At 39.0% G+C, this 23,981-nt stretch overlaps 2 protein-coding genes across 2 annotated transcripts; one reads left to right on the forward strand and one right to left on the reverse strand.

Moving 5' to 3' along the window:
• Positions 1-3,356: 3,356 nt before the first annotated feature.
• Positions 3,357-10,120, reverse strand: tmem231 (transmembrane protein 231). Its single transcript, XM_020659175.3, has 7 exons — positions 9,662-10,120; positions 9,358-9,524; positions 8,735-8,863; positions 7,380-7,523; positions 5,540-5,621; positions 5,255-5,360; positions 3,357-4,110 (listed from the first exon to the last, which is right to left on the reverse strand). The coding sequence occupies exons 1-7, from the start codon at positions 9,798-9,800 to the stop codon at positions 3,948-3,950; spliced, it is 930 nt and encodes a 309-aa protein (XP_020514831.2). The 5' UTR covers positions 9,801-10,120; the 3' UTR covers positions 3,357-3,947.
• A 442-nt stretch (positions 10,121-10,562) lies between these two features.
• On the forward strand, positions 10,563-23,535 carry LOC110003619 (gamma-aminobutyric acid receptor-associated protein-like 2). Its single transcript, XM_020659176.2, has 4 exons — positions 10,563-10,783; positions 12,099-12,154; positions 16,491-16,663; positions 20,205-23,535. Exons 1-4 carry the CDS (start codon positions 10,750-10,752, stop codon positions 20,317-20,319), a joined length of 378 nt encoding a protein of 125 aa, XP_020514832.1. The 5' UTR covers positions 10,563-10,749; the 3' UTR covers positions 20,320-23,535.
• Positions 23,536-23,981: the final 446 nt, after the last annotated feature.

The following is a 23,981-nucleotide window of genomic DNA, read 5'->3' on the forward strand; positions in this document are numbered from 1 at the left end:
TTGGTGGGTGGGGGTAGAGAACCAAGCAGGAGGAACATGAGCCAGTTAAAAATGGCCAGCAGCACCTGCATTGTTATGTGAGATGAAGTTAGGCCTACATCTTCTTGATTCAAACAGGTCCAAACAAATGTTTAGGTCTACCATATCTTCTCATTACTTAAACCCTGTGTCAATTCAAGTTTGTTCATTTTTGTAGCATCAATCCATGATAATGTTGTCACATTGATGCTGTACCATGATTTTTTTAATTAAGCTATGGTTATTCTACTATAGCTAAATGAAAAACAACAAAGGTGTAGGCTATACTTTAGAAAGTCGTTTTCAGGGTGCTGTAGCCCAGCGTATTAAGGTCTCCTTTCCATCACAAGTAGACCAGGAACTTTAAGGCTGAGGAACTGTTCTCAAATAACTTAAGGTTGCTCTAGCGTACTGCCTTTTTCCGTCTAGGTTTAAAGATCCCTGGGAGTATAAACAAAATAAAAAAAAGGTTTACCATGTCACTCTGATTTAAACTTTTACCTTTAATTAAAATAAAGAATTCATTTTGATGTCTTGTTTTTAGATCTGTAAATGTCTTAGCTTGTCATTGCATTGCAACATCATTTTATACTGATGTTGGTTGTACTGTCATAAAGTAATTTGGATTCAATTTTAAAATTCTTTTAAAGAGGATGTCAAACAATTGCAGGTTTAAATCTGTGGGTGAAACAGGGGATATCGCCATAAATCCAGTTTTAGGAATTAGGCTATAAGTCAAATCAGACCTATAGGGTTTGCTCTCCTTGGCCTTGGTGATTGAACACAAGTTGTACCCAGAGAAAAAAATACAAAAAGAAAGAGTGGGAAAAAGGATGCACCTGGTTCCTGTATGAGAAGGAGTCATATCCTTTCCATCTGCTCTGTGCAGCCATATCCAGAGTTCTTTGTTCACCAGTAAATACCTGCTTAATGAAGACAGGGGAGGAGAGGGGGCAGGGCTGAATGTGCCCCAGAGCTCTGGTGTGGAATCAGTTTGAAACAGTCTCAAAAAAAAAAGAGAAAAAAATAATACTCATTTGAACAATAGTCAGTCACAGCCTCTTAAACAGCCTGTGTGTGTGTGTGTGTGTGTGTGTGTGTGTGTGTGTGTGTGTGTGTGTGTGTGTTGTTTCAGTTCTTCCTCTGCATGACATTCCTGATATTCTTATCAGAATCAGAAATCTCTTCCACACAATATAGCAGAAGAAAGATAGTAACTTAAATTGAAATATGAATTAAAAAAAGAGATGAAGGAATAAGTACAAGAAAGAGTATTGAAGAAATACAGCTTTGTACCCAGGGCATTATATAAGAAATTAGCTATGTACTGTAAAAAAGTTGAAGAAAATAAACAATATATACAAAGTGCAGATTCCAAAAAGTTTTGTCATATAATTATGTGATGCTCTTTTCACCTATTTCACCACCATGAGGTCAGCATCAAACAGCAACCTCCAGTGTTGAAAAATGAAGCCAATGCAGAAGTGCAAAAAAAAAACTGCAGTCCCCCGAGTGTCCACTTGGGGCTTGCTCTAAAAGACCCTCTACACACATACACAACAGGTCATTAAATGCCCATTTTGTCAGCAGAAATAAACACATTTATAGCCTGGAACAAAAACATTTTTTTTTTTATCTGAATTGTTTATGTTTTATTAATTTTTTTATAACTCATTCATTTTGATTTTATGAAGGTTAAGAGTTATGCACAATTGGTCTTAGAAACTGGAACTGCCATTGATGCACTTAAAACGTCTGGCAATAAGTTTATCACATTATCCAGGCTGTGAATTTAAAAGTTAAGATGTATGAAGGCCTTTTTTTGCCCCGTCATTAGTGCATGAATCGATTTAACTGTAATTATAGGTCACTCAATTATCAATACATTGCTCAGTTGTATTCTCATTCTGTTAGTTAAAACACAGTCTATGTAAGACCCAAATGGTAAAAGGACTTGTTTTTCTATTCTTCTGACTCCTCAAAGCGCTTTTTACGCGGCACATCACATCTACCTATTCACACACTGATGGCAGAGGCTGCTATCCATCAGTATTAACTAACCCATACCTTTCACACACCACTGACACAGCAGCGGGAGCAGTTTGCCCATGGACACATCAACATGTGGTTGCATGAGCTGGAGATTGAATCCTCGACCTTCAGGTTGAAAGATGACCATCTCTACCACTGAGCCACAGTAGCCCCATATTAAAAGAGATATTCACAATTCAAAACCGTAGAGTCACATATATAACTTTTAACTACAGTGGGTACACAATTTTTCTGTGTACAGCTCTCTGCAAATCCTGCTTCATAGTACAGGCGTCTTCAGTGATTCAGGTGGTAGAGTTGTCGTCTCTCAACCAGAAGGTCAAGGGTTCGACCCCCAGCTCCTGCAACATGTCCGATGGGTCCTTGCGGAAGACACTTAACCCCAAATTGCTTACATGGACTTCATACTTGTGGTGTAAGTAGAAATCAAGCTTATTAACACAGCCTTTAATCAAATTAGAAATCAGTGTTCATAGTGATTTATATTTTCTATTACTACTAAGCAATAAAAGTGCCAGATATGATCAACACACCAGCCACAATGTTTCCCTCCTATCCTTTCTGCACATGACTGCTTCATACTTAAATGTGATGGTTTTATGAGCGGAGGCACATTTTAAGGAATGAGTTGGGCAACAGGGTGTGGCTTTTACTAAACTGCATGACCCAGCCCGAACTGGCAGACTGACTGGCCTATATGAGCTAATTCAGTGGTACTAGTCCAGAGCTACACACACACACACACACAAACCAATCATGGACATGAAAACAAGCATCTCCTGGGGCAGTGAATCAGGAAGAAAATGAGAACATTACTGTGACTCTTGAGTAATGCATATTAAACTCTCCCTAAGCAAAAGCATATGTCTCTCTTCACTCATTGAACAAAAAGACAGCAGGTTTTAGAAGATAAAGTGTCAAGGTCAACAAGATGCTTATGGTCGGTTTCGTAACATTAGCCCTGAAATAATGTCAAGCACAACTCAGCCGTCAAAGATAAGTTTGGTTGTTAGTCAGGTGAGTTGACTGATATTATAGTATGGGGTATAGTCAATGCTTATTCAGTCACATATTAAAATAGCTAAAGGTTTAATAAATGACTCAAGTGTGTTATTGACAGCTCATTTCAAGGTCTGACCTTCTTCATTTTTGTTTCCTGTGTTAAATTATAATTTCAGTTATCAAAGGACGCAGTAGAACAAGAAACACACAAACACGTTTTCATCCACAGGAGTGCAAGTAGTTTAAAGTAAAAGATTAAGAAATTAAAAGTATGAAAAAAAATATATAGTCTTACACAATTCTTTATTCACCATACAATGCTATATACAATACAAAAGCACATTAACAAAGATAATTTCTATAATTACTGTGTCAAACTTTCAGAAATACTGATGTTATAAAAATGTAAAAAACTTTTATATCTTTGATAATTTACATTGCAGGAAAGAGCAGTTCAAAGAGGAAATGCATTGAAGAATTCCTGCAGGGGAAGACCTGCATAGCAACCTGTACAGGAAAGGGTTAAATAATAACCACCCCTGTGTTTTACTCCACAGGTATACACTCAATACATTAAAGGAATACAGTTAAAATGAAACACTACACACAGTATATTTGAGACTGTTGGTGATTTAATGTTGCCCTTTATTTATATGGAAACAGTGCTAAGTCACTGCCACTTGTGATTATCTTGGAAGTGTGTTGGTTACAAGAGAGAACTGGTACTATTTAATCTCTGACTTAGTATTACCTAATATCTATTTCTTAAGACTTAAGATGTCAAACATTTCAAAGACTTTAAGAGTATCAGCCTGTTTGTCCTTGAGAGGCTGACAGTTTCTTGTTCATCCAGAAGAGACAGCAATACCCCTGCATCATGACAAATGAGGTTTTCCAACTGGTATGGGTACAGTGGTGAGAACCTGGTTCTGGAAAATGAATCTCTGAACGCGCTCGAAGACCCAGAGAAAGATGAGGAGGACACTGACATATTGAATCCAGGCAAATTTGATGGTTTCCCAGAAACCAGGGCGATAGGTGGAGACAGTTAAGGTAGAAGTGAAGAAGATTACATAGTGACAGTCAAACATGAGCAGTGGATTTGGATGTGTAACAATTTGTTTGAATGAAGAGACCTTGACAATGTTAAATTAATCAAAAGTGGTTCAAAGGGCCAGTTCACCCAAATTAAAATAAACCTTTCTCATTCAGATTCTTCAAGTTTTTTTTTTTTTTTTTTTTTTCAACATTAGCCAAAACTTAAATGAGTTCAGTAGTTTAATTTTGGAGCTTATATTAATGAAGGATGTCACTGTCTTGGTTACTCAGGATGCCCTAACGCTCAGACAGAGTGCAGTTTCTATTAGTAAATGTACTAATTTACTAATGACTTGATGTGCTGCTAATGATCTACAAGGTTTTCATTGAGTATACACAAACTCAGATAGATGCAGTCTCCTGGCTACAGTATATAAAAACTGCACACAGTCTGAGTGGCAGTAGATAGATGTATTGTTGCAGCTGGGTAAACCTCTTTATTTTACGACTCCTTACCTCTTGCCAGTCTTACACTATGGGCATTTTTAAAAGATTCCACAGTTACAGTCAAGTTTACACATGTTGCTATATAAGCATGAGAGCTTCTCTGGGGTTGTTTAGTGTATAGAGGCTTATAAAACCAACGAGTAAGCCGGTCTCTTTTCCCAGTTCAGCATGTTTAATATTATCAAAGGTTTATAGAACTGGCTCATGAAAATAGTGCAGTCAAATAACATAAAAATTGTTAAACAAATAATGACTGGGTGTTAGTAAAGATAATGGAGCTTGGTGTTCAGTTTGTAGTCTTGTCGATTGTGACCTGTCAAAATAGCTTGTCTTTGAAAAATTGTTGTATGTGACTAAAATATGTGTAGATGTGAGGGCGTGTTGGACTTAAGATTTATTAAAGCCATTCAAGGTCTTCCAGTCTATGGTAGGTGTTGGTTGTAAGCTGATTAAAGTATCTATGCGTGTATTTCTCAACTAGAACTGCTCCTTTGGGCGCACTGCAGAGGGGTGCTTACAAAAAACACTATTTACAGTTGTAAAAATGAAAAATATGTCATAGGAGGCTTTATAACCATCAAATGACATTCACTCTTTCACACAAACTCACCCTCTAATGTAAAGATCAAAAGGATATTTAATGACCTCAATAGGATAACGGATGTCAGCATTAAGCTGAAAGGGTGACCCAGCAGCTCGTCCCACTGTCCACACGGGCATGGGACAGGACAGTACCGTGGTCACTGTGGGAGAAAGGATAAAGAAGAGAGAGTGGTCACATTTAAAGACTGCTGGGATGAGTCTGTGGGTTTAGTTAAGCGCTGTAGGCTGAAATAATGCTCTAAAAAGGTAGTGTCGCTTTGAGTGCACTAGTTTATATATTCAGTTAAGATAAATGTAGGCAAAGAAGGTAAGAACTTACGGTTTCTTTCCTGGTAGCTCCCTATGATGTTATCAAGGTCATAAGCACTTGCAAAGGGGCTGGAGCCATCGATCACCGACATCTTTGCATGGATAAAAACAAAAGACAAACGGAACCAATCCTTAAAAAAATGATAATCTGCTGCTAGTGTTTCACTCAGTGTTACTCCAAGCAGAGAAACACAGACACTGAATGTCAACAAGTTAACAAACCTTTTGCACTGACCAACAAGACAAGAATAAAACCTGTTACCACAGTAACAATACACAATAGAAGAGTGACATCGGACATTCATTCTAAACGCCTGTCAGAAACTAGACTTATATATATTTTACCCTTACCCTATATACCCTTTTAGACTCAAACCAACAACTAAATGACCATTAACACTATCCAATTTAACAGTAAGCTTTCTTTTTTTTTTTTTTACTTAAGATCCGAGATGAAACAGAAGTGGCAGGAGAGTAGGACTGCAGGGAATGTCACAAAAACTGCATCCTTCACATTGGCGCAAACATAGGGGAAAACACATACTGTAGTTTAAACATACAAGGCATGAGCATGTTGGGGTGCTGATGGTGTAGTGGTAAGGTTTGCGCCCCATGAATGGAGGCTTTAGGCCCAGGTTCAATTCCGACCTTTCCTGCATGTCATTCCCCCCTCTCTCTTCCGATGTCCTACTCTATCCACTGTTCTATACATTCATTTTGGGCTTTTGGTGCCTTTTTAATGGAGAGATAGGACAGTGGATAGAGTTGAAAATCAGGGAGAGAGAGTAGGGAATGACAGGTTGGATTTGAAACTTGGCCGCTCACTTGGAGGACCATAGCCTCCATTCATGGGACGCACGCACTAACCACTGCTCCAACAGCGCCCCCACTGTTCTATACAAATAAAAGCAAAAGGCCCTAAAAGAAACTAAAAAAAAAAAGATATGAGCATGTTAAAACTGTATTTTAGTGCACGTCTAAAAGAGAAGAACAGTTGACAAACTCAATATTGACTGTGTTAGTGTCTCTTCTCCTGACTTGTTTGTTGTAGAAATCAGGGCTGCAGTAGCTCACTCTGTAGGGACTTGAGTGGGAACCGGAGGGTCGCCAATTCAAGTCCCGGTACAGACCAAAATATGGAAGTTGGTCTGGTAGCTGGAGAGGTGCCAGGGCACCTTCCGAATACTGCCGAGGTGCCATTGAGCAAAGTGTGTGTGAGTAGCATGTCTCTGGCCTGGTAAAAGTAATTAGTACCCACTATTTCAGTCACAACTACACCACTGATGAGACAGAAAAAACCTTGACAACAACATGCCTTTGGTCCTGGTGCTGCTTGACCTGAGTGCTGCTTTTGCTACTGTTGACCCGACCGCCAGATTCTTTTTAGACAGATTAAGTGAGCATGTAGGCCTTTCTCAAAATGTTTGTAACTGGTTTACCTCATATTTGTGTGGTATCAATGGAAGACTGCACCTCTAAAAACTATGAGGTTACCAGTGGGGTTCCACAAGGATCGATTTTAGGACCATTACTTTCTAATTATTGCCTATTACCTCTGGGTGGTATCATCTGGAGGCACGGCATCTCTTTCCACAGCTATGATGACATTGTGCTCTATGTGGCCATGTCTCCTGAAGACTTTAGTGTACAACTATTTGAAGGAATAACTAGTTGAGACCCTTCAACCTTCAGGATGTGTCAAAACATATCTCCATTTCCATTACATTCGTGGGTGGTGAAATCAATTCTACTTAAACCCCTATTGGTGTAAAAAGGAAAGTAATAAATGAGAGAGAGAGAGAGAGAGAGAGAGAGAGAAGGAGTGAAGGTGGGCATATGAGTCCACTTACATTGTAAATGTTGTACAGTCCTCTGTGAGGTAGAGGTGTCTTCTGCTGCAGCCTCAGGTCTCCGCTGATGAACAGCTTAGCTCCTGGGACAGAAGAAGAGTGCTGCACATAGGCCAGGCTCTGCATCACAACTGTAGACATCCTCTGGGAAAACAAAAAGGAAAAAAAATTACATTTTGAATTTAGTTGGACCGTTGACTCAGGCTGTTCTAAAAAGTACAGGATTTTTACTGAAGCTAGCAGCAGCCTTTTCTATCGTGGAGGCATAAAGTGTAATAGCTGTTGTATCAGTTGGATATATTCTTAAGCCATCCTTTATTAAATAAAGGGTACATTGTTTTTGAGGAATAACACTGAAATACCTTGATAAACTTGAAAAACCACTGAAGTCAAATTACCACTTAAATATGTATTAGTTACTGTTATTACAGATTAATTCACCCTCATATTATGTTTTGTCGAATTGTTTGAATGTCCCACTTATGGCAATATATGATTTTACACTTTTCAAATTAAATGTTTGAGAATTATTTATTTGACCCCTATTTCATAAGAAAAACAAACCTTTTCATTTTTGATGTGAACATTTCCCTGACTTGTGTATGGAATCTGAATGTATAACTATAAAAAAGCGTTTTTACAGAGTTTTAAGTTTTCCTTAATGTTCACTCATTTTCCATAAGACCCTCAAATGACTTTCACCTCCTGTATGTCTTACAATACTAAGAAAATATTTTCCATAACTTCATTTAATATCTACACTATAAGTACTTGTAGAACATATTTGAACAGGTTCAGGTGTTCAGCTTGTCAAATTTAAAAAAAATGACAATTTTACACTTGTTTTAATTGTGTTTTACTGCTTCTGAGTATGTCCATTTTCGAATGACACTTACAAAGTGACACACTGGCTGTTCATAAATGAACGAATAGCAATGAGCCAATGTCATGTACTTGTGCAACACAGATACTATGATAACACACATGAACATGAACTAGTTGTGTATGTGAATAGTTGAATGCAAAGTATAATTAAACATTGTGTCCAAATGGTATTGCATAAAAGATGTTTCATGGGCCTTACCATGAAGGAACTTCAGAGGGAAAAGTAAAGCCCTAGGTTCTATTTCTAAATAAGTTTTAAGTTACATTCAAAATAAATGAATATGGGTACATCAAATACGTTACTGTAAGCCTTCATTGAACCTTAAATAAACTGTGCTTATTTGGTGCATACACATATTATTTGTGGGACAGTTAGCGTGAGGAAACCTTTCTTCGTCGTAGTACAACAGATATGTTAATCATCTTATACAATGTGAGGTAATTGAAAGACAGGGTATAGGCATACATACAAATAGCTGGTAGCTGAAGGTGAGCAGCAGTTGGACACTGTAAACTTGTTCCTCTGGTTGTAGAGGGAGCTCTAGTCGAAAAGTCAGGCGATCTAGTTTTCCATCCTGGTTCTGGTCCTCCTCTCTTACCTGTGGAGTTTGTTTATCAACAAAAGATGCAAATATTGTATCAATATCCAAACATGATAACAGCTCATTATATCTATGTTATAAAAATTATTTTACTATGATGCCTACATTATTTAAATAATGACACATGGAGGGACGAGCATCCAGCTGCAGCTGAAATAATGTTCATTTAAGGCAGGGGTGGGCAACTTTGGTCACAGCAAGGGCCACATTCATTTAACTCTCACTGCCAGGGGGCCAAATTGTAGTTTCCAAAAACGATTGAAATCAACTATGTCTCAAATTTAACTCAACATATACCAGTGATCAAATATTATTATGGACATACTTCTGGTTTTCATGATTTCATGGCAGATTTTGTCATGTTTTCTTCATGATTCCAATTATTTGATATGTCAAAATTGAACTGAGGGCCACGTTGAGGGTTGATGGGGGCCGCATGTGGCCCCCGGGCCGCCAGTTGCCCACCCCTGATTTAAGGGGTCAGCTCTTACAGAGACAGCAGGGATCCGGAGGTTATCTCCGAGCATGTTGTTAAGATGGGGGAAGGTGCTCCAAGCGACGTAGTCTCCCTGAGTGCTGGTTGCTGCCACCAGCAGAGTCTGGTACTGGAACCTGACAACTGGTTGTTCCTCATAAGTGCTTCTTTTTATCCAGAAACCTATGACAATTAAAACAGCAAACAAACATTCATACTGGTTTAACACAAGTGTTGACATGTAATGTATTTATACTCCGTCTAAGTTTTTCATTTAGCAGTAAACACAGTAGTGTAATGGTCCAGCAGTGCAGGATTACCTTGGCTTCTGTAAGCAACCAGCAGAGGAGGGATGTAGGTTAGACACAAAACCACAATCACAAACAGAGTGGCTTTCGTGCAAACACTCGTTTTGTACCGAACCAAAGCTGGGTGGGAATAAACCTCATAGAAAGCCATAGGGCAACAAATAGGGTCCTTAAATGTCACTTTTATAAGCCGGTAAGCTCGCGTTAGTAAGGTATTGTTCAAGCTAGCATAGATGCTATCTCACTGGAAAGTTGTGCCGTGTCGAGTAAACGCTTTTAAGTTTTACCGTCGCTAAGAAATTCATCTATTAACTTCTAATATGGAGGTTTAGAGGTTATTGTGAGCAAACATGGCGTGACGCTTTGCTATTACATTGGTTTCCAGGCTAACGTTAGTGTAGTACCATGTATCGCGCCATGTTACCGCTTAGCTTAGCGTCTTATGGTTACCATGGCTGCCAGTGCTCGCTAGCATCCATGCTGCATTCAGGTAACATGGTGGAAAAATAAACAGAACAGAAACAAAGTTTACATGCCACTACATTTTTAAAGTTCATGCTTATTTGTTTTTTTGTTTACCCCTTAACTCCGTAACGTTTTCACAAGCCAGTGTTTTATTTTTCATTTTAACAAAAATAAATCTAATAGAAGACTGTGATATATTATACATAGGGAATAATGTTACATCATTCTGCGTCGAAAAATTCCTTCTCGTGAACAAAATGAGTGTTCGAGAAAACAATCTTAATCTAGTTTATACAACAACAACAACAAAAAAAATGAGAAAGAGAAGATAGGAGATTTAGACGATTGCATCTGCAATGCTGCATAATTCGTGGGCAACAGATGAAGACATTGACGGTCCTTTTCCGAGGGTACTTGAAGGTAGCATCCTAACCACCGCCCATCTGTCAGACAGTGACGTCACCCTTCAGCTAGACGGACTGCCTGGGAGGAAGCTTCGGCCAGAGAGACGTTGTTGACATTTTGTTTTGTTAGCTTTTGTCCGTATTTTTGGACATTTCAACGATATCATCCGCTATTATAAAAGCCCGCTTATCGACTCTACCATCACGCCTCAGTGCGGGGATCCAGCAAAGATGAAATGGATGTTTAAAGAGGACCATTCCCTCGGTAAAGAGGCTAGAATTGTTATGAAACAAGTGATGTTCTTGTCATGTCATCACCTTCCTTTCTGTTTTGCTTTCTTTTTTTTCTTTTTTTTTTGCCATATCATTCCCTATAGGTGCAGAAATGCATGATTTTTATAGCACCCCGATGATGAATAATGTAAATTAATATCGGCTGACGTTGCATGACTAGCAACACATGCTAACATTCTCCTATTGCAAGTCAAAAGACCACTGTCATAACCGGGTTCACCTTTGACATTGCTGATACATCATTAGTCAGCTGTTTGCGTCCTGAAACAGGTCTTTCCTTTGCATGGAGGCATGCCACATTTAATACACGAGTCTGCACATTTTACACAGCCTGTCTAAAAGACGAGCCCCTCGTAAAAAAAAAAGAAGAAAAAAATACAGATAGATATAGCCTATAAATGTGTTATAATTTGGTCGCTTGTATTCGGCTTAAAGAGCTACAATAACTACTCCAACAAGAGACTCTTTCTATTAAAAATAGGCCTACTTGAGCACTTAAATTGTTTGGCATGGCTCTGCTTTCAACCCCTTCAGGGAATAGTTTACTGACATGAGGCAGAGAGTATGCAGCAAAACAAATAGTAGCATTGAAAGCAATGGTGAGTGTGAACTACGTGGATGTTGGGAACCAGGGATTGAATCGTGTTCAGCTATTATATATTTAGAATATTTGATGACAAGACCTGTAAGTAGACTTTGGTAAATTTGGCTGAATATTTTTGCAGCCCCATAAGAAACATTTCTGTTGCTTAGCTCCTGACTTTCTTTCAGCTCCTGTATTCCTCCTCTCTTCGGGTTATCTCAAAACTCCTTTTTAAAAGGAACTGCTTGTGGAGATATTTCCAAAAGTAGGACTCTTATCTGGGCTAATGAGAGCTTGCCAAGTGTTGAACCTAAATGGATCCACTACATGTCATCACCCGTCACCTCACCCTCCCCTCTCTGGCCTCTGCTAAGTGTCTGCAGGCCGCATCTGGTCCTGCCCATGAAGCATCCTGCAAATAGACGCACTATCTATTAAATAAGAACATGATGAGTAAATGTGAAGTAAAGACCACTGCACATTTTTTACTATATGAAGATAATCCAGTTTTGACTTGATTTATAATTTACTGAGCATCTCTATTAGCTGCTGCCAGCCTTTCTGCTGTCGTCGATTCTGCATATGGATCACTACATCGGACAAGGCTTGCCTGTGTTTGGCAGTAAGGCACAAGAGGCTCCCAAGAGGCCTCACTCAACCCCTTAATCTCTGACTTCCTGTTTGTTTCCTCTCTCCCCTTCAGAGCACCGATGTGTGGAGTCAGCCAAAATACGCAACAAATATCCTGACAGAGTACCGGTGAGTGAGGGGAGGGGGTGTATTTAGTGATGGGAAAGGGGTTGTGAGTAGGCTAGCGGAGAGTGACACAAAGAAAGAGATAAGGAGTGAGGGACTGCTTGACTGAATGGCAGTGATGTGTAAGAAGAGAACAATAAGTGTGTCTGCTGGACAGAAACAGATTAGAATACAGCTCAGAGATTCAGGGATCCAGCTGTGACTTCAATGATGAATAAGTTCAGTTTTTAAAGACTCCTCATAACTAACCCGAAAGTCATCAGTGGAGGAATTGTTAAATAGCACAATTTAAATGCAAAGGGAAATTAGAAAAAAATATTTTACTTTATTAAGTTGCTGTCATCACCTCAAGCTTACATTTGAAGTACCTCACACTGAATGCGTAACAGGATAACTTTGGTACTTTTAACCAGTTCAACCGAAATATATCCAGTGTTCTTTTTGTTATCTTGTAGCTTTAAGGGAAGGTTATGTCCCACAATTACAAGAACAGATCTATGTCATATAGATTTTTAGCCAGGGTTGGCAAATAACTTTTTTTCGCCTACCTGCCTCTGTGACTGGTGGATTCAAAAATCTACCAGTCACAGAGGCAGGTACTTTTTACCTGCCACTTTATTTTGTAATAACATATGATATCAAATCAAGGCTTACAGTATTCAAGTAAAAGGCTTTTTATGAAAGGACATTTTTGGACTATTACGTGCTCTTTGTCTCGCTCATAAACAAAATAAAAGTTTATTTTAGTTTATTTTTCAGCTGCTCAGAGTTTCTAAGGAAGCCATGTTGTCAAAGGATCGACTGAGATGCAATCCATCTGTGTTTTAAAAGTATGAGCTTATATGAGGAGAGTCTTAGAAACGTTAGGTCTACTTTCTTTACCCTCCACCGTGACGGATAGGTTGAGCAAATTCACCCTTTACTGCAAAAAAGTGTAATTGAGTGGTGATGGGTGCTAATGTCCAACCCTGTTTGTTGCCTTATATTATATATATTGAGCATCTATTAAACTAAAATTAAAAAAATATATAATAAAGGAGTTACTTTTGAAAAGTACAAGTATAATATATTTATAGATAAGGTGGCACCAAGCCTATGAGTCAAAAGTGGAATAACCCACTTCTCTTGGTTTGGTATTCACCTTGAGGAGAATCTCTGGTTAGGTGTCATCCTATGGTGTCATCGCTGTATGAGAGATATTGTTTTTAAAAAGTACTGTACCTGTAAGTTTAAGCTCACACATTTTAATCATGTGAGAGAATGAAAACTGTCACAAAGTTTGAACAAAAACAAAATTAAAAGTTAAAAGAAAAGTAAATATACAAAGACTGCAGTTGTTTCTTAAATTGTCATGTGACAGTGTTTACAAAATGTACTGCAGCCATGAATGTAAGTGCAGAGTGAACAGATCTACAAAAGGCTTGGACGTACCCACAAAGATGAACTCAAGCTAAGATAAACAGGAGCAGGAGTAATTCATGTATTCATGTATTATCCACATCTTGCTCTGTGTATTAAGTTATAATCAAATTATTCAATAATCCACTGGATCTACAAAAGTTATTAAAATGACAATAGGCTTAAAAAAAAGTTAAATTAAGGGCTTTTTTAGATAGAACACAGACAGCAAGCTAACTATTAGCCTCTGATAAAGAATATGTTTGCCTTATAAAATCCAAATAGAAGATACAACACACTTCATTTTGTGTATTTTTTTATATAATTCTTTTTTCCCTGAATTACGATTGCTTGGTCCAAATGCAGATATGGATAGAGATGTGATGAGGAACACATCTTTTTTTAGGTAATAATTCTAACAGAGTATTAACAAATCAAAAGTAACATATCGCAGCTGTTGTATTCAGTCCAAAGTTTAGTCCTTCTCCTTATATTCCCCTGCTCTTGATATGTGATTGATGTTTTGTAAACCTTACAAACCCAGCCGGACACTCAAACACCTCTGAACAACCTGTGATGTAAACTTTGCAGTGCTAGCATGAAGATTATACAGCAGCTCTGCTGAAGGCCGACACCTCAGGGCAGAGTGCATACAGTGGGGATGTAGCATACAACACAAGGTGTTAAATGGTCGACTTCCAGGAAACGATACCCCTAGCCTTCTGTGTAAATGATAATGCCTGCTAAACTCAATCCCTTTTAACTAGTTCTAGCCCTCTGAATTTGTTCAATGGAAGGGCTGGGAGGAACAGGAAACGGAGTAAGTGAACATAAATCAAAGCCATTCACGATTGTTTAGGCTCACTGCATCGTAAGGTCTTACATAAGACAATGGCTCCACTCTGGATGGGATCATAAACAAGGTAGAACTGTGCAGTGGATCAAATGACTAATTGTAATTTGAAGAGTCTAAGTGTTAAACCCACAGAGAATTATCCCCCACATGTACTGTTATCTTCTCTTTGAGGCCCCACCCCCCCCCACCCATTCACACCTATTCACACACTGATGGCGGAGGTTAATGTAAATTGACCATCAGAAGTAGCTAATCCCATTCATACGCGGTCAACGAAGCAACAGGTGCAATGTGGGTCTTGAGTGTCTTGACCAAGGACACATCGACATGTGGCTGCAGGAGCTGAGGATCGAACCCCAGACAGTGACAACTGAGCCACAGCCGCCCCATTTCAGGCCACTGTGACAGTTTTATGATATATCTTATTTTTCAGAGTAATTCCCACTTTTGAGTGTAGTTATTCTGCACATTATTTATCACAAAAAAACTGATTTAAAGTAAAGACACTGGCCGTCAAATATCGGAAAATAATTAATATCAAAAAGAAAAACATTCAAATGTTGCAATAGTCAGTTCTGGTAATTGAAGAAATGTTGGTAATAGTGGCAGGACTTTCTATTAGCAGTTTAGTGACTTTCAGCTCATTGTTTTGACTTTACTGTTTGCAACTTATGGTGCTTTCATGAACTCTGTGCTTCTGAAACAAAGGCAGCTATTTTATTGAACATGTACCCACAAACCCACTTAATGCTACACTTCCATCACTGACAGCAGACAAATTGAGTTGGCAAATAGCTGGTGGCGCAGTGGTTGGTGCACGCGTAAACAAAATCTGAACGACAGAGGCCACAAATTGGGGAACTAACAAAACACTGCACCTTTTTTAAAAAGGTACCACATAAGGGGGGCCTTGTGTTTCTTTAAGGTGGAAGAAGAACAAACCACACACACATGTGATCAAAAAGATAGACAAACATAAAATTGGAGTCCAAAACAAAAGATCAGTCGGAGTCAGAGAACAGAAGGGTAATGGCAGAAGTCACAAAATGGCCACAAGAAAAATGTATTTTCAACACACACACACACACACACAACTGAGATCTCCATTCAAAAAGAAAAACACAGAAAGCCAACTGATGGTGTTGACTCTGGATACACAAAACCAACTGAGCAAAGAAGTATTCCACTTCTCTATATAGCCTCCCAGCCCAGCTGATCCTCATCAGCCGTCAGCTGAGGAGAGTATCAAGTCAATAGCTTCTGACGAGCAAGGAAACCTGTGACCTAGGTGGTGTCCGAAATCGATCACTCCTTCCCTACTCCCTACTAACTATATAGTGAGTTTAAGGCAGTGGACTATATAGTGCACTCACTCAGCAAAAGTAAGAAAACATTTCAGACACTACTTGCTCTCTTGCCGGCCGCTGACAGTGACGTCATCGTTGTCGCTCAACTAAAACGTGCGGCTTAACAACAGCCGAGGATCAATAATAACGGTAAATAGCAGCATGAATTTCAGTGATAACTTCTATTATACTGAGTGTATTTTCACGAAACATTTACAGAGAATAAATACATGTAAAATATTGAATTTGAGATATAATGAAACATATTTTCAAACCAAAACTTGTTTATTTTTTGCTCACAGACTCTGGTCTCTCGTTTGTCATCTTCATTAGGACAAGCTAAACTCTTTATTTAAACAGATCAAAGATTTCAGTCGCACGCTCCAAATATGAACTTTATCATGCTTCTATTATCACGCTGGTCGCTCCTCTCGTCCGTCTGAGAGCAGTCGAGTCAAACGCCACTGTCCGCTCGTAGAAATCTTTCAACCACAATGCATGATGGTATATATTGCTTGGATAGTGACCATCGGCTGAACAGTACTATTCACAATGCATTCTAGGATACAATTAGTGGACGGTATAGGCTATGATCATGCTCACTCAGAATTCGGACACCACTACAAAACGGCTTGTCCAATATAAAGTACAGAGAGTGATTCGGACACAGCCGTAGTTTTCTTGGGAATCTATCAATAACAACTAAAAAAAAAAAAATCTGTTTTTGTATGTGCTCCAGGTGATAGTGGAGAAGGTTTCTGGCTCTCAGATAGTGGACATTGATAAGAGGAAGTACCTGGTTCCCTCTGACATCACAGTGGCTCAGTTCATGTGGATCATCAGGAAACGCATTCAGCTGCCTTCAGAGAAAGCCATTTTCCTCTTTGTCGACAAAACTGTCCCCCAATCCAGGTAAGAGCGACACCTTTCTCTGCAGATTCCACAGTGGAGGTAAGATGGAGTAAGAAAGTTAAGGTCTACATTCATCACTTGCGCCGTGAAACACCGGAGCACATTCCTCCCAGGAATACCACAATGTGCATGTGCAGAGCAGAGGCTCAGCAGGCTGTGTTTTTTTGCTGATGTTTGTATTTGTTAATGTTAATTTTTGGTCAATTCTTTGAGTCAATGTTGAAAAGATTTATTGATGTTAAACGGTTACGTGTGCAGTTTTAAAAACAGAGCAGCAAAAAAGGGTTGTATAACTCTATAATGGGACTTTTTCTACCTTTAATCTCCACAATTCAATTTAAATGTATCATAGATAATGCTTTTTAATAAACCACATGATGCAGCCAGTAGTTAACAGTCTCCTCTCCTGACATCGCTGGCACTCATATGTCACCAATGCTATTATAAATATTTACCCAGAGCCCTGAAGCTTAACTCCACTTACATTCCCAAATCAATACACACAATATCATTATTCAAGTTAATAATTTATTATGCGAGTCTCATCAGAAGGCAGCCTTAAAGCACCAAAGGCTGAGGAATGTTTATGTCACAAAGCCTACTTTTATATGCACACATCCAGAGCTTTGGACACATCAGGGGGACAGGCCAACCTCTGTGCCACAGCCACCAGCTCTCATTCCCACAAGTACTTAGTCATCTCCTTTTCGTCTTCTACAGACCCACAAAGCACGCTCTGTAGGAGTGGTGCAATCGGTGCTTTCAAATACCTCCAGTGTAAACCTTTTTATAATTATTTCAGATGGTTAGAGCCAGTGTTCAGGATGTTGGTTGTGGCTGGTTAAAAAGAGCAACAAAGGAGGCACAAATGCTGGCATCACTTCCTGCTTTTTAGAGAAACTCACGAGTTTTAGCCAAACATTAATATTGTGTTATATTGGTGTTATTGCTCAAGGACCACTAACCTGGGGCCCGTTTCTGAAAGAAGGTTTTGTGCAAACTCTGAGTCAGTTAACCCTGAAATGAGGTAAACTATGGGTATTCTGTTTCAGAGGGGGAGGTCACTCAAACCCGAGAAAGAGGGGTAACTCCAGCCCGTTTCAGAGGGTGAGGTTACTTCACCTCAAAAAACAATATATAAAAACAGTTTAGTCCATTTTTAATTAACTTAGATATTTTAATTGTCATAAAATTATAAACGTTATACCTTTAAACACAATCTCTTTCAGTTGATTTAAGAAGTCATGATTGATTTAAAGTCATGGTGGCTCAGGACTGACTTTCCTCCTCATGTGTTACTACAGTATGTTAACTGTCCATCATGAGGAGCAGAAATGTTTGACTCATTGTGTCAGTAATCAATCACCCTGTGAAAGAGGATAAAACCACGCCTGAGCTCTCAATTTACAGAGACAAGAAAACAATATTTATCTGTGAGTGCACTTTGCTTTTGTCATTCTGAAGATGTGTATAAATGCAGTTTATCAGATGAATCTGGCCTGCTTCCCAGAGCTTTGTATTGTATTGTGTGTCACTTACTTAAACTATTGTTTATCTCACACCTGTGGGGCCCAAATGTGTCGGTAGTTTCAGATGAATGCAATTGTCCTTTAAACACAAAATACACATTTAATATAAACAGCACATGTTCCTGTCCCATCTGTGCATCCACGGTGGTGTTGATCTGGAAATGAGTAGCTCCTGCTATTTTAAAGGAGTATTTTCAGAGTGAACAGATTTGTTAACTCAGCTGAAACAGGATTCCTTTAGATCTCCCTCCTATGGCTCTCTTAAAAAGAAAAATTCAAGGACATTACTCGTCTTAAAAGTCTTAGTTTTTTAGTCGGCACTCCAATCTACACTGTCTTATGAGTGCTGTTTGATTATTATTTATCGATTTGGTGAATAGTTCCTGTGAATTTTCAGCATTTATGGCAGCTTTTTATGTACTCATACACAAACCGGAGAAGGAGCAGAAGATTGGAAATGCAAGTTCAAGGTAATTTGGCTTCCAGGTGAAAAATACAGGGGATGGTTGACAAGGCAATCAGTGAGGCAACTTGCAAGATATTCTTCAAAGCTTTAAAACCTGGGATACTGGGAATCAGTATGATCAATTAGAAGTCTAAAAGTCTTACATTTAGATTTTAAAAAGGGTGCAGCAACCTTGAAAAAAACATTTTGCTTCTTTAACTTGTTGTTTAATCTGCCTCTTATTACCTCTGATTGAACTAAACGTTAACTCTAAAACACACCCTTTATTAAAAAAAAAGAGACTTATGCTGCCTTCACGTGCTGCTCAGGTGGTCCAGGTTTCCGAGTCGGGACGTCGTTCTTCCGACTTCAGTGTGTTCACGTGATTTCAGTTTGTAAAGTCGGAATGACGTATCGCCAGCAAAAAACAGCGTTGACGCTACGAAGAAGATCAGTGAAATGTAACTTTTAAAAGTTATATTTGAGCAAAAAGTTGATGTGCAATATATGAATTAATAAAAAGTATGTTAACATTAACAAAACTTATTTTGCCCCTCGTGATGACGATTCTGACGTCAAGTCGTCAAGTCGTGCACCTAGTTCTTTTCCGAGTTTCTGAGTTGTTGTTTTCGACTTGAGCAGGTGTTCATGCGCATTTTACAACTCTGAAAATTGTTTTTCCTATGTGTCCGACTCCACATGAATGCACCATTAATACACCTGGCCTTGCACCTTGCACCTTATTTGCCTCCACATTAAGTTGAGGTGGAAACGTGTTAGACCATGCAGTATGGATTAAGCCAATACACCAAAGCCCCTGTGTGCAACCCGAGGACATTTTAATTTCCAGATCCGGACATCGTTCTTAACAGGTCCACTGGGGACTTGTTAAGAGTTTGGCTGAAGACCTGCGGCATGCATGTCTTCTACTGTTTATTAAAACCAAACAATGCTGGTTATCTCTCTTTGCCTCTTAGACCATTGTCTCCTCTGCTAGAGAAACTCTTAAGAGTCCTCCTCACTACTTTCTCACGTTAGAGGCTCTCTTAAAGGCTAAGATGCTTGGTGAATAACTTTTATCTTTACCAGGATCTAGTCTAGTCATAGCTTTAAGGGGAAATTCAGAGAAAACGTCATGATTCTAAGAATTTCTCAGGAGCACCTCTTTGTACTGAGGGAGCTTTGTGAAGCCCAAAGCCCCTGTCATGTCTGACACCATTTACAAACTTGGACAGGATTCTGTTACTCCCTTAGCTGCTGGCTAAAAGTTGGAACATCATTTCCCCTATTTTCTAGCTTTGTCTCTTTTATACAGAACAGCAAAATAAGTTTCTTTAGGCAATTCAAAAGACACATTTTCTTCTGTGGAGTAGCCTGTCTCTTGTATAATTTGTTTTTTCAGCTTCCTAAATAGAAAGGATGTTAAAAAAAAAAGTCTTCCAAACAGCAAAAAAATAACCACTACTCTTGACTTCTGTCTTCTCAAACTCACATTTGAGATGTAAATGACATGAATGGTGCTTGCCTGTGTGAGCGATCTAATAGTGGTTTGTACTGTGTGTTGCAGTTTGACTATGGGCCAGCTGTACGACAAGGAGAAGGACGAGGACGGCTTTCTGTATGTGGCCTACAGCGGAGAAAACACTTTCGGTTACAAGTCCTTTTATACAGCAAGGGGTTAATACTTCACTGAATACACACACACACACACACACACACACACACACACACACACACACAGACACATATAATTTAACATAGACACAGTAAGACCCCGTAAAATACTGGTGCACAATGTTTCAGAATTGGCCTTTTCGTGTTTTACAAGTAATACACCCATATACTTGGCACAGGTATTAATGGTCAGATTTTGATACTTAACAGTACAAGCTTAAGGCGACATTTAATACACAAAAGTGCAACAACAAAGCTGTTCTATTTTTGTTGACAGGCTCAGATGATCATTAGTCTGAAGTAACGCTTGATTGCTTTTTGTCTTGATTGCTGTTCAAAGGTTGGTTGTGGAGAGAATGATCTTCAACACTGCCGTTAAGTAGGAATAACAATCACCACACATTAAAGCCACGTCATATATCATGGATTTCTAAGTATCAACCACGGTATTATGCTCCGAGAGACGCAGGCCAATCGGCATTCAATCACGCTCCATTTCCTTTCAGTCCAGCTTGTTGTCAAAGATATCTGTGTTCTGCATAAGTACGGTAAGGAAGAAATCCTGTAATCATGTGAATAGAATCATTAACCACGTTATGGATGTATATGTACGTGTCATCTTATCATGTATAACTACTTTACTATGTAACTCTAATTCCACATGTACACTTTACCTGCTCGACAGGCAATGATGTAGCTACAGACTTATAAATGGAGGCAGCTCATCTTATTTATGGTGTTCACATGGTGGCCATTTTCCCTTGATGTCTCAGTCAGGGTTGGAGCTCAACTGAGTTTATCAACAGGGTAATGTAGTTGTGCTGTGTTCCAGTTGTAGAATTGTGTACGTATGAAAAATCATGATCATTTTACTAGTGCCCGACCGATATGGGATTTTTGGGGCCGATACCAATACAGATATATCGGTCGCATTGTGTTGATCCCTTGAATGCAGTTATCATACACTTGTGGAAAAGATATATAATGTAGACAAGATGGTCTCTTAACTAGAAAGTAACTGCGCATGTACGTGCCTCACCACTTGACACTCTGGAGAGTGATGATGCTCGAATGAAAGGCTATTTGACTGGTGAATAAATCTAGTAATATCGGATATTGGAGATAAAAAATGAGCCGATGCCCATTAGTCAAGTGATATGATATCGGCCGATATCATCGGCTGGCTGATTAATCGGTCTGGCTCTACATTTTAACTATTTGCAATTCACCAGTGACTGAAAAGTAAAAAAAAAAAAAGTTCCAATCTTGAAGGACATCAAACCACAAGTCAAAACAAAATATATGATAAAGCCTAAGCTACAGTTGGTTAACTGTTGTCTCACAGTGGCTCGTGTACTTGGTCGTTAAACCTTGGAAAATATGGCCTGATGTCCTTAAAGATTTAAAGATTTTTCAATAGCCATTGTTTTCAGGTGCTGATCATTCTAACGGTGCAGCTCATAGCATTATCATTTGAGCTTCTCAACCTGAGCGTGACCTCAGGAAAATGGCCGCCATGTGGAGAATAGAGGCAGTGAATGGTGGTGATTGTGCCATTAGCTGGTAAAGAGGCAGCCAGTGGTAAGGGCATAATAGGAAAAGTGTCAGTCCTTAGAGTGAATCTCAGTGTCAGTCCAGACTGGAATCATCTCCCAGGACTCAGACACATGACTCCAACAGCAAGTGATAAACCTCAGAGACCAGCTGAAGACATTAACACTTCACTTGTAGTTGATATTGTTGAGTTGTCATATATTATCCTTGCTCTACAGCCTGTACATTGACCCTGGATTTTTAGATTAGGAAAGCTACACACAAAAAAAAGTTGTGTAGAAGAAACAGACAGAGAAACCTGCAATAGATGCATTGTGTACAAATGATGACGCAAAAATTAAAGCCATTGATAGTTGAATGTGTGTTAAGAATGTTGGACTCAGGAGGACGTCGATCTACTTTGGAAGTTTCCAAAAAGGATGTTTCCATGTGAAAGTCAGACTCTATTGTATTTCGCTTGATGGGATGCAAACGTCGTTGTTTAAGTTTTCCTCAGAAATAAGAAAATACTGCAGGGCATAATGTAATGTTCTCAAATGTTAAAACCTTATTGTAACCAGGCTCTACTTTTTAAGTTTGTTGCTCTGAGTGCATGCCTATTAAGATGAAAAATGTACCTGAAACTGAAAGCAGCACTGATAAAAACTCTGATATAAGAAATAAATCACATGACTATGAGGTTGTGTTCTTCTGAGCTTTGTTTGCAGACAATGTGGTCAGTTGTTAGCGGTGTAAACGCTCTGATTAACCCTCTATAACTACATACCTAGCACAGAACAGCAGACATCAGCTGTGATGGGAGTGAGGGAGTGTTCTGTGTACGAGTAGAAGATGGAGAAAGCTGATTATGAACGAGGACGTTCCTGGTTCGTTCCTGGTTCCTGGTTCTCAAGTATCATTCTGAGACTTGGCTGGAAATTTAAGCAGTCAGTGCAGCAAAGCTAAAGGAAGCAGGACATACAATAACTCATAACGTAGCACTGAAAGAAGAACTTTACACCAACAACAACAACAGTTTACTCTTCTTGTGGAGGCATTGCCTTTACATATTGTTCCACAGTTTTTCTATTCTCTGTGATACTCTGCAATGCAATACTCTGTGAGCCATCAGCTTGTTACCATGGATACATGATAACATCACATGTATTACTTAAACAAGATACTGTCCTGTTGGTTAAATACGTGAGTCATTAGATTTGTACTGCTGATAATGAGGCATTGTGTTTGACCATATCCAGTCCTTTCTTGTTCAAATTTTAATGATTAATGATCAAAATGTTTGATGCGGAAATGTTGATTTATAAAATCGCCAGGAGTGTATCTGTAGAGTGCAGAGTTTACACGCTCGTTAGGTATTAGATTCACTTGTTAACAAGTTAAGAGTTGCTCAGGTCTTTGTGCCGGCAGATGCTGAAGCTGATGTTTTGGCTGCAGTTGTAGTTTTGGTGCCGAATCAGAAGAGGACATATATATAGTGTATTTCCACCCTTTGATTCATGCTTTGAAACATGGTATGTAAACGTGCAATATATTGATGGAATGCTATCATATTCAGTATTGTTTTATGTCATCAGTGTTTGATTGTTAAATATGATCTTAATGGATTTTTAGATATTTCAAAAAGGTAAGGTAGCTGGAAGACCTGACCAATAAAATGAAATCAAAATGAACTCAAAGTTGTTTCTGTCTTAATTAAAATTCATATAACGATGTCAGTGCACATACATGTAGATGTAGCATGTAGAGCACTTCTAACAAAAGATGTGACTCATCTCCCCTGACTGGACTTTTTAAGTGCGGTGTCTATAGGCGTGTTCGGACCGCAGGAACTTTTTCATAATTCTAAGAGGTGTTGGAACCCTCCCACTTTTTTTTTTTTTAGTGATTCTGCACCTCAAGAACTATTTTAGTTCCTAGAACCCCGAATAGAGGAACCGTTCTAGCTCCTGCTTCAGAGGAGGTACTCTCTCAGCACCATGGTGGTGTGAATGCAGACAGAAAAAAACAGTTCCCATGGTGTTTAGTTCTCAGGAAATTCCCTATCAGACAGTTCCTCTTCAAAAAGTCCCCAGAAATGTTTGGTCTGAAAACACCTCATGCAGCCTTTTTTAACAAG

Source organism: Labrus bergylta, chromosome 7, assembly GCF_963930695.1.
Source record: "Labrus bergylta chromosome 7, fLabBer1.1, whole genome shotgun sequence".
In the NCBI taxonomy this organism is placed as follows: Eukaryota; Metazoa; Chordata; class Actinopteri; order Labriformes; family Labridae; genus Labrus; species Labrus bergylta.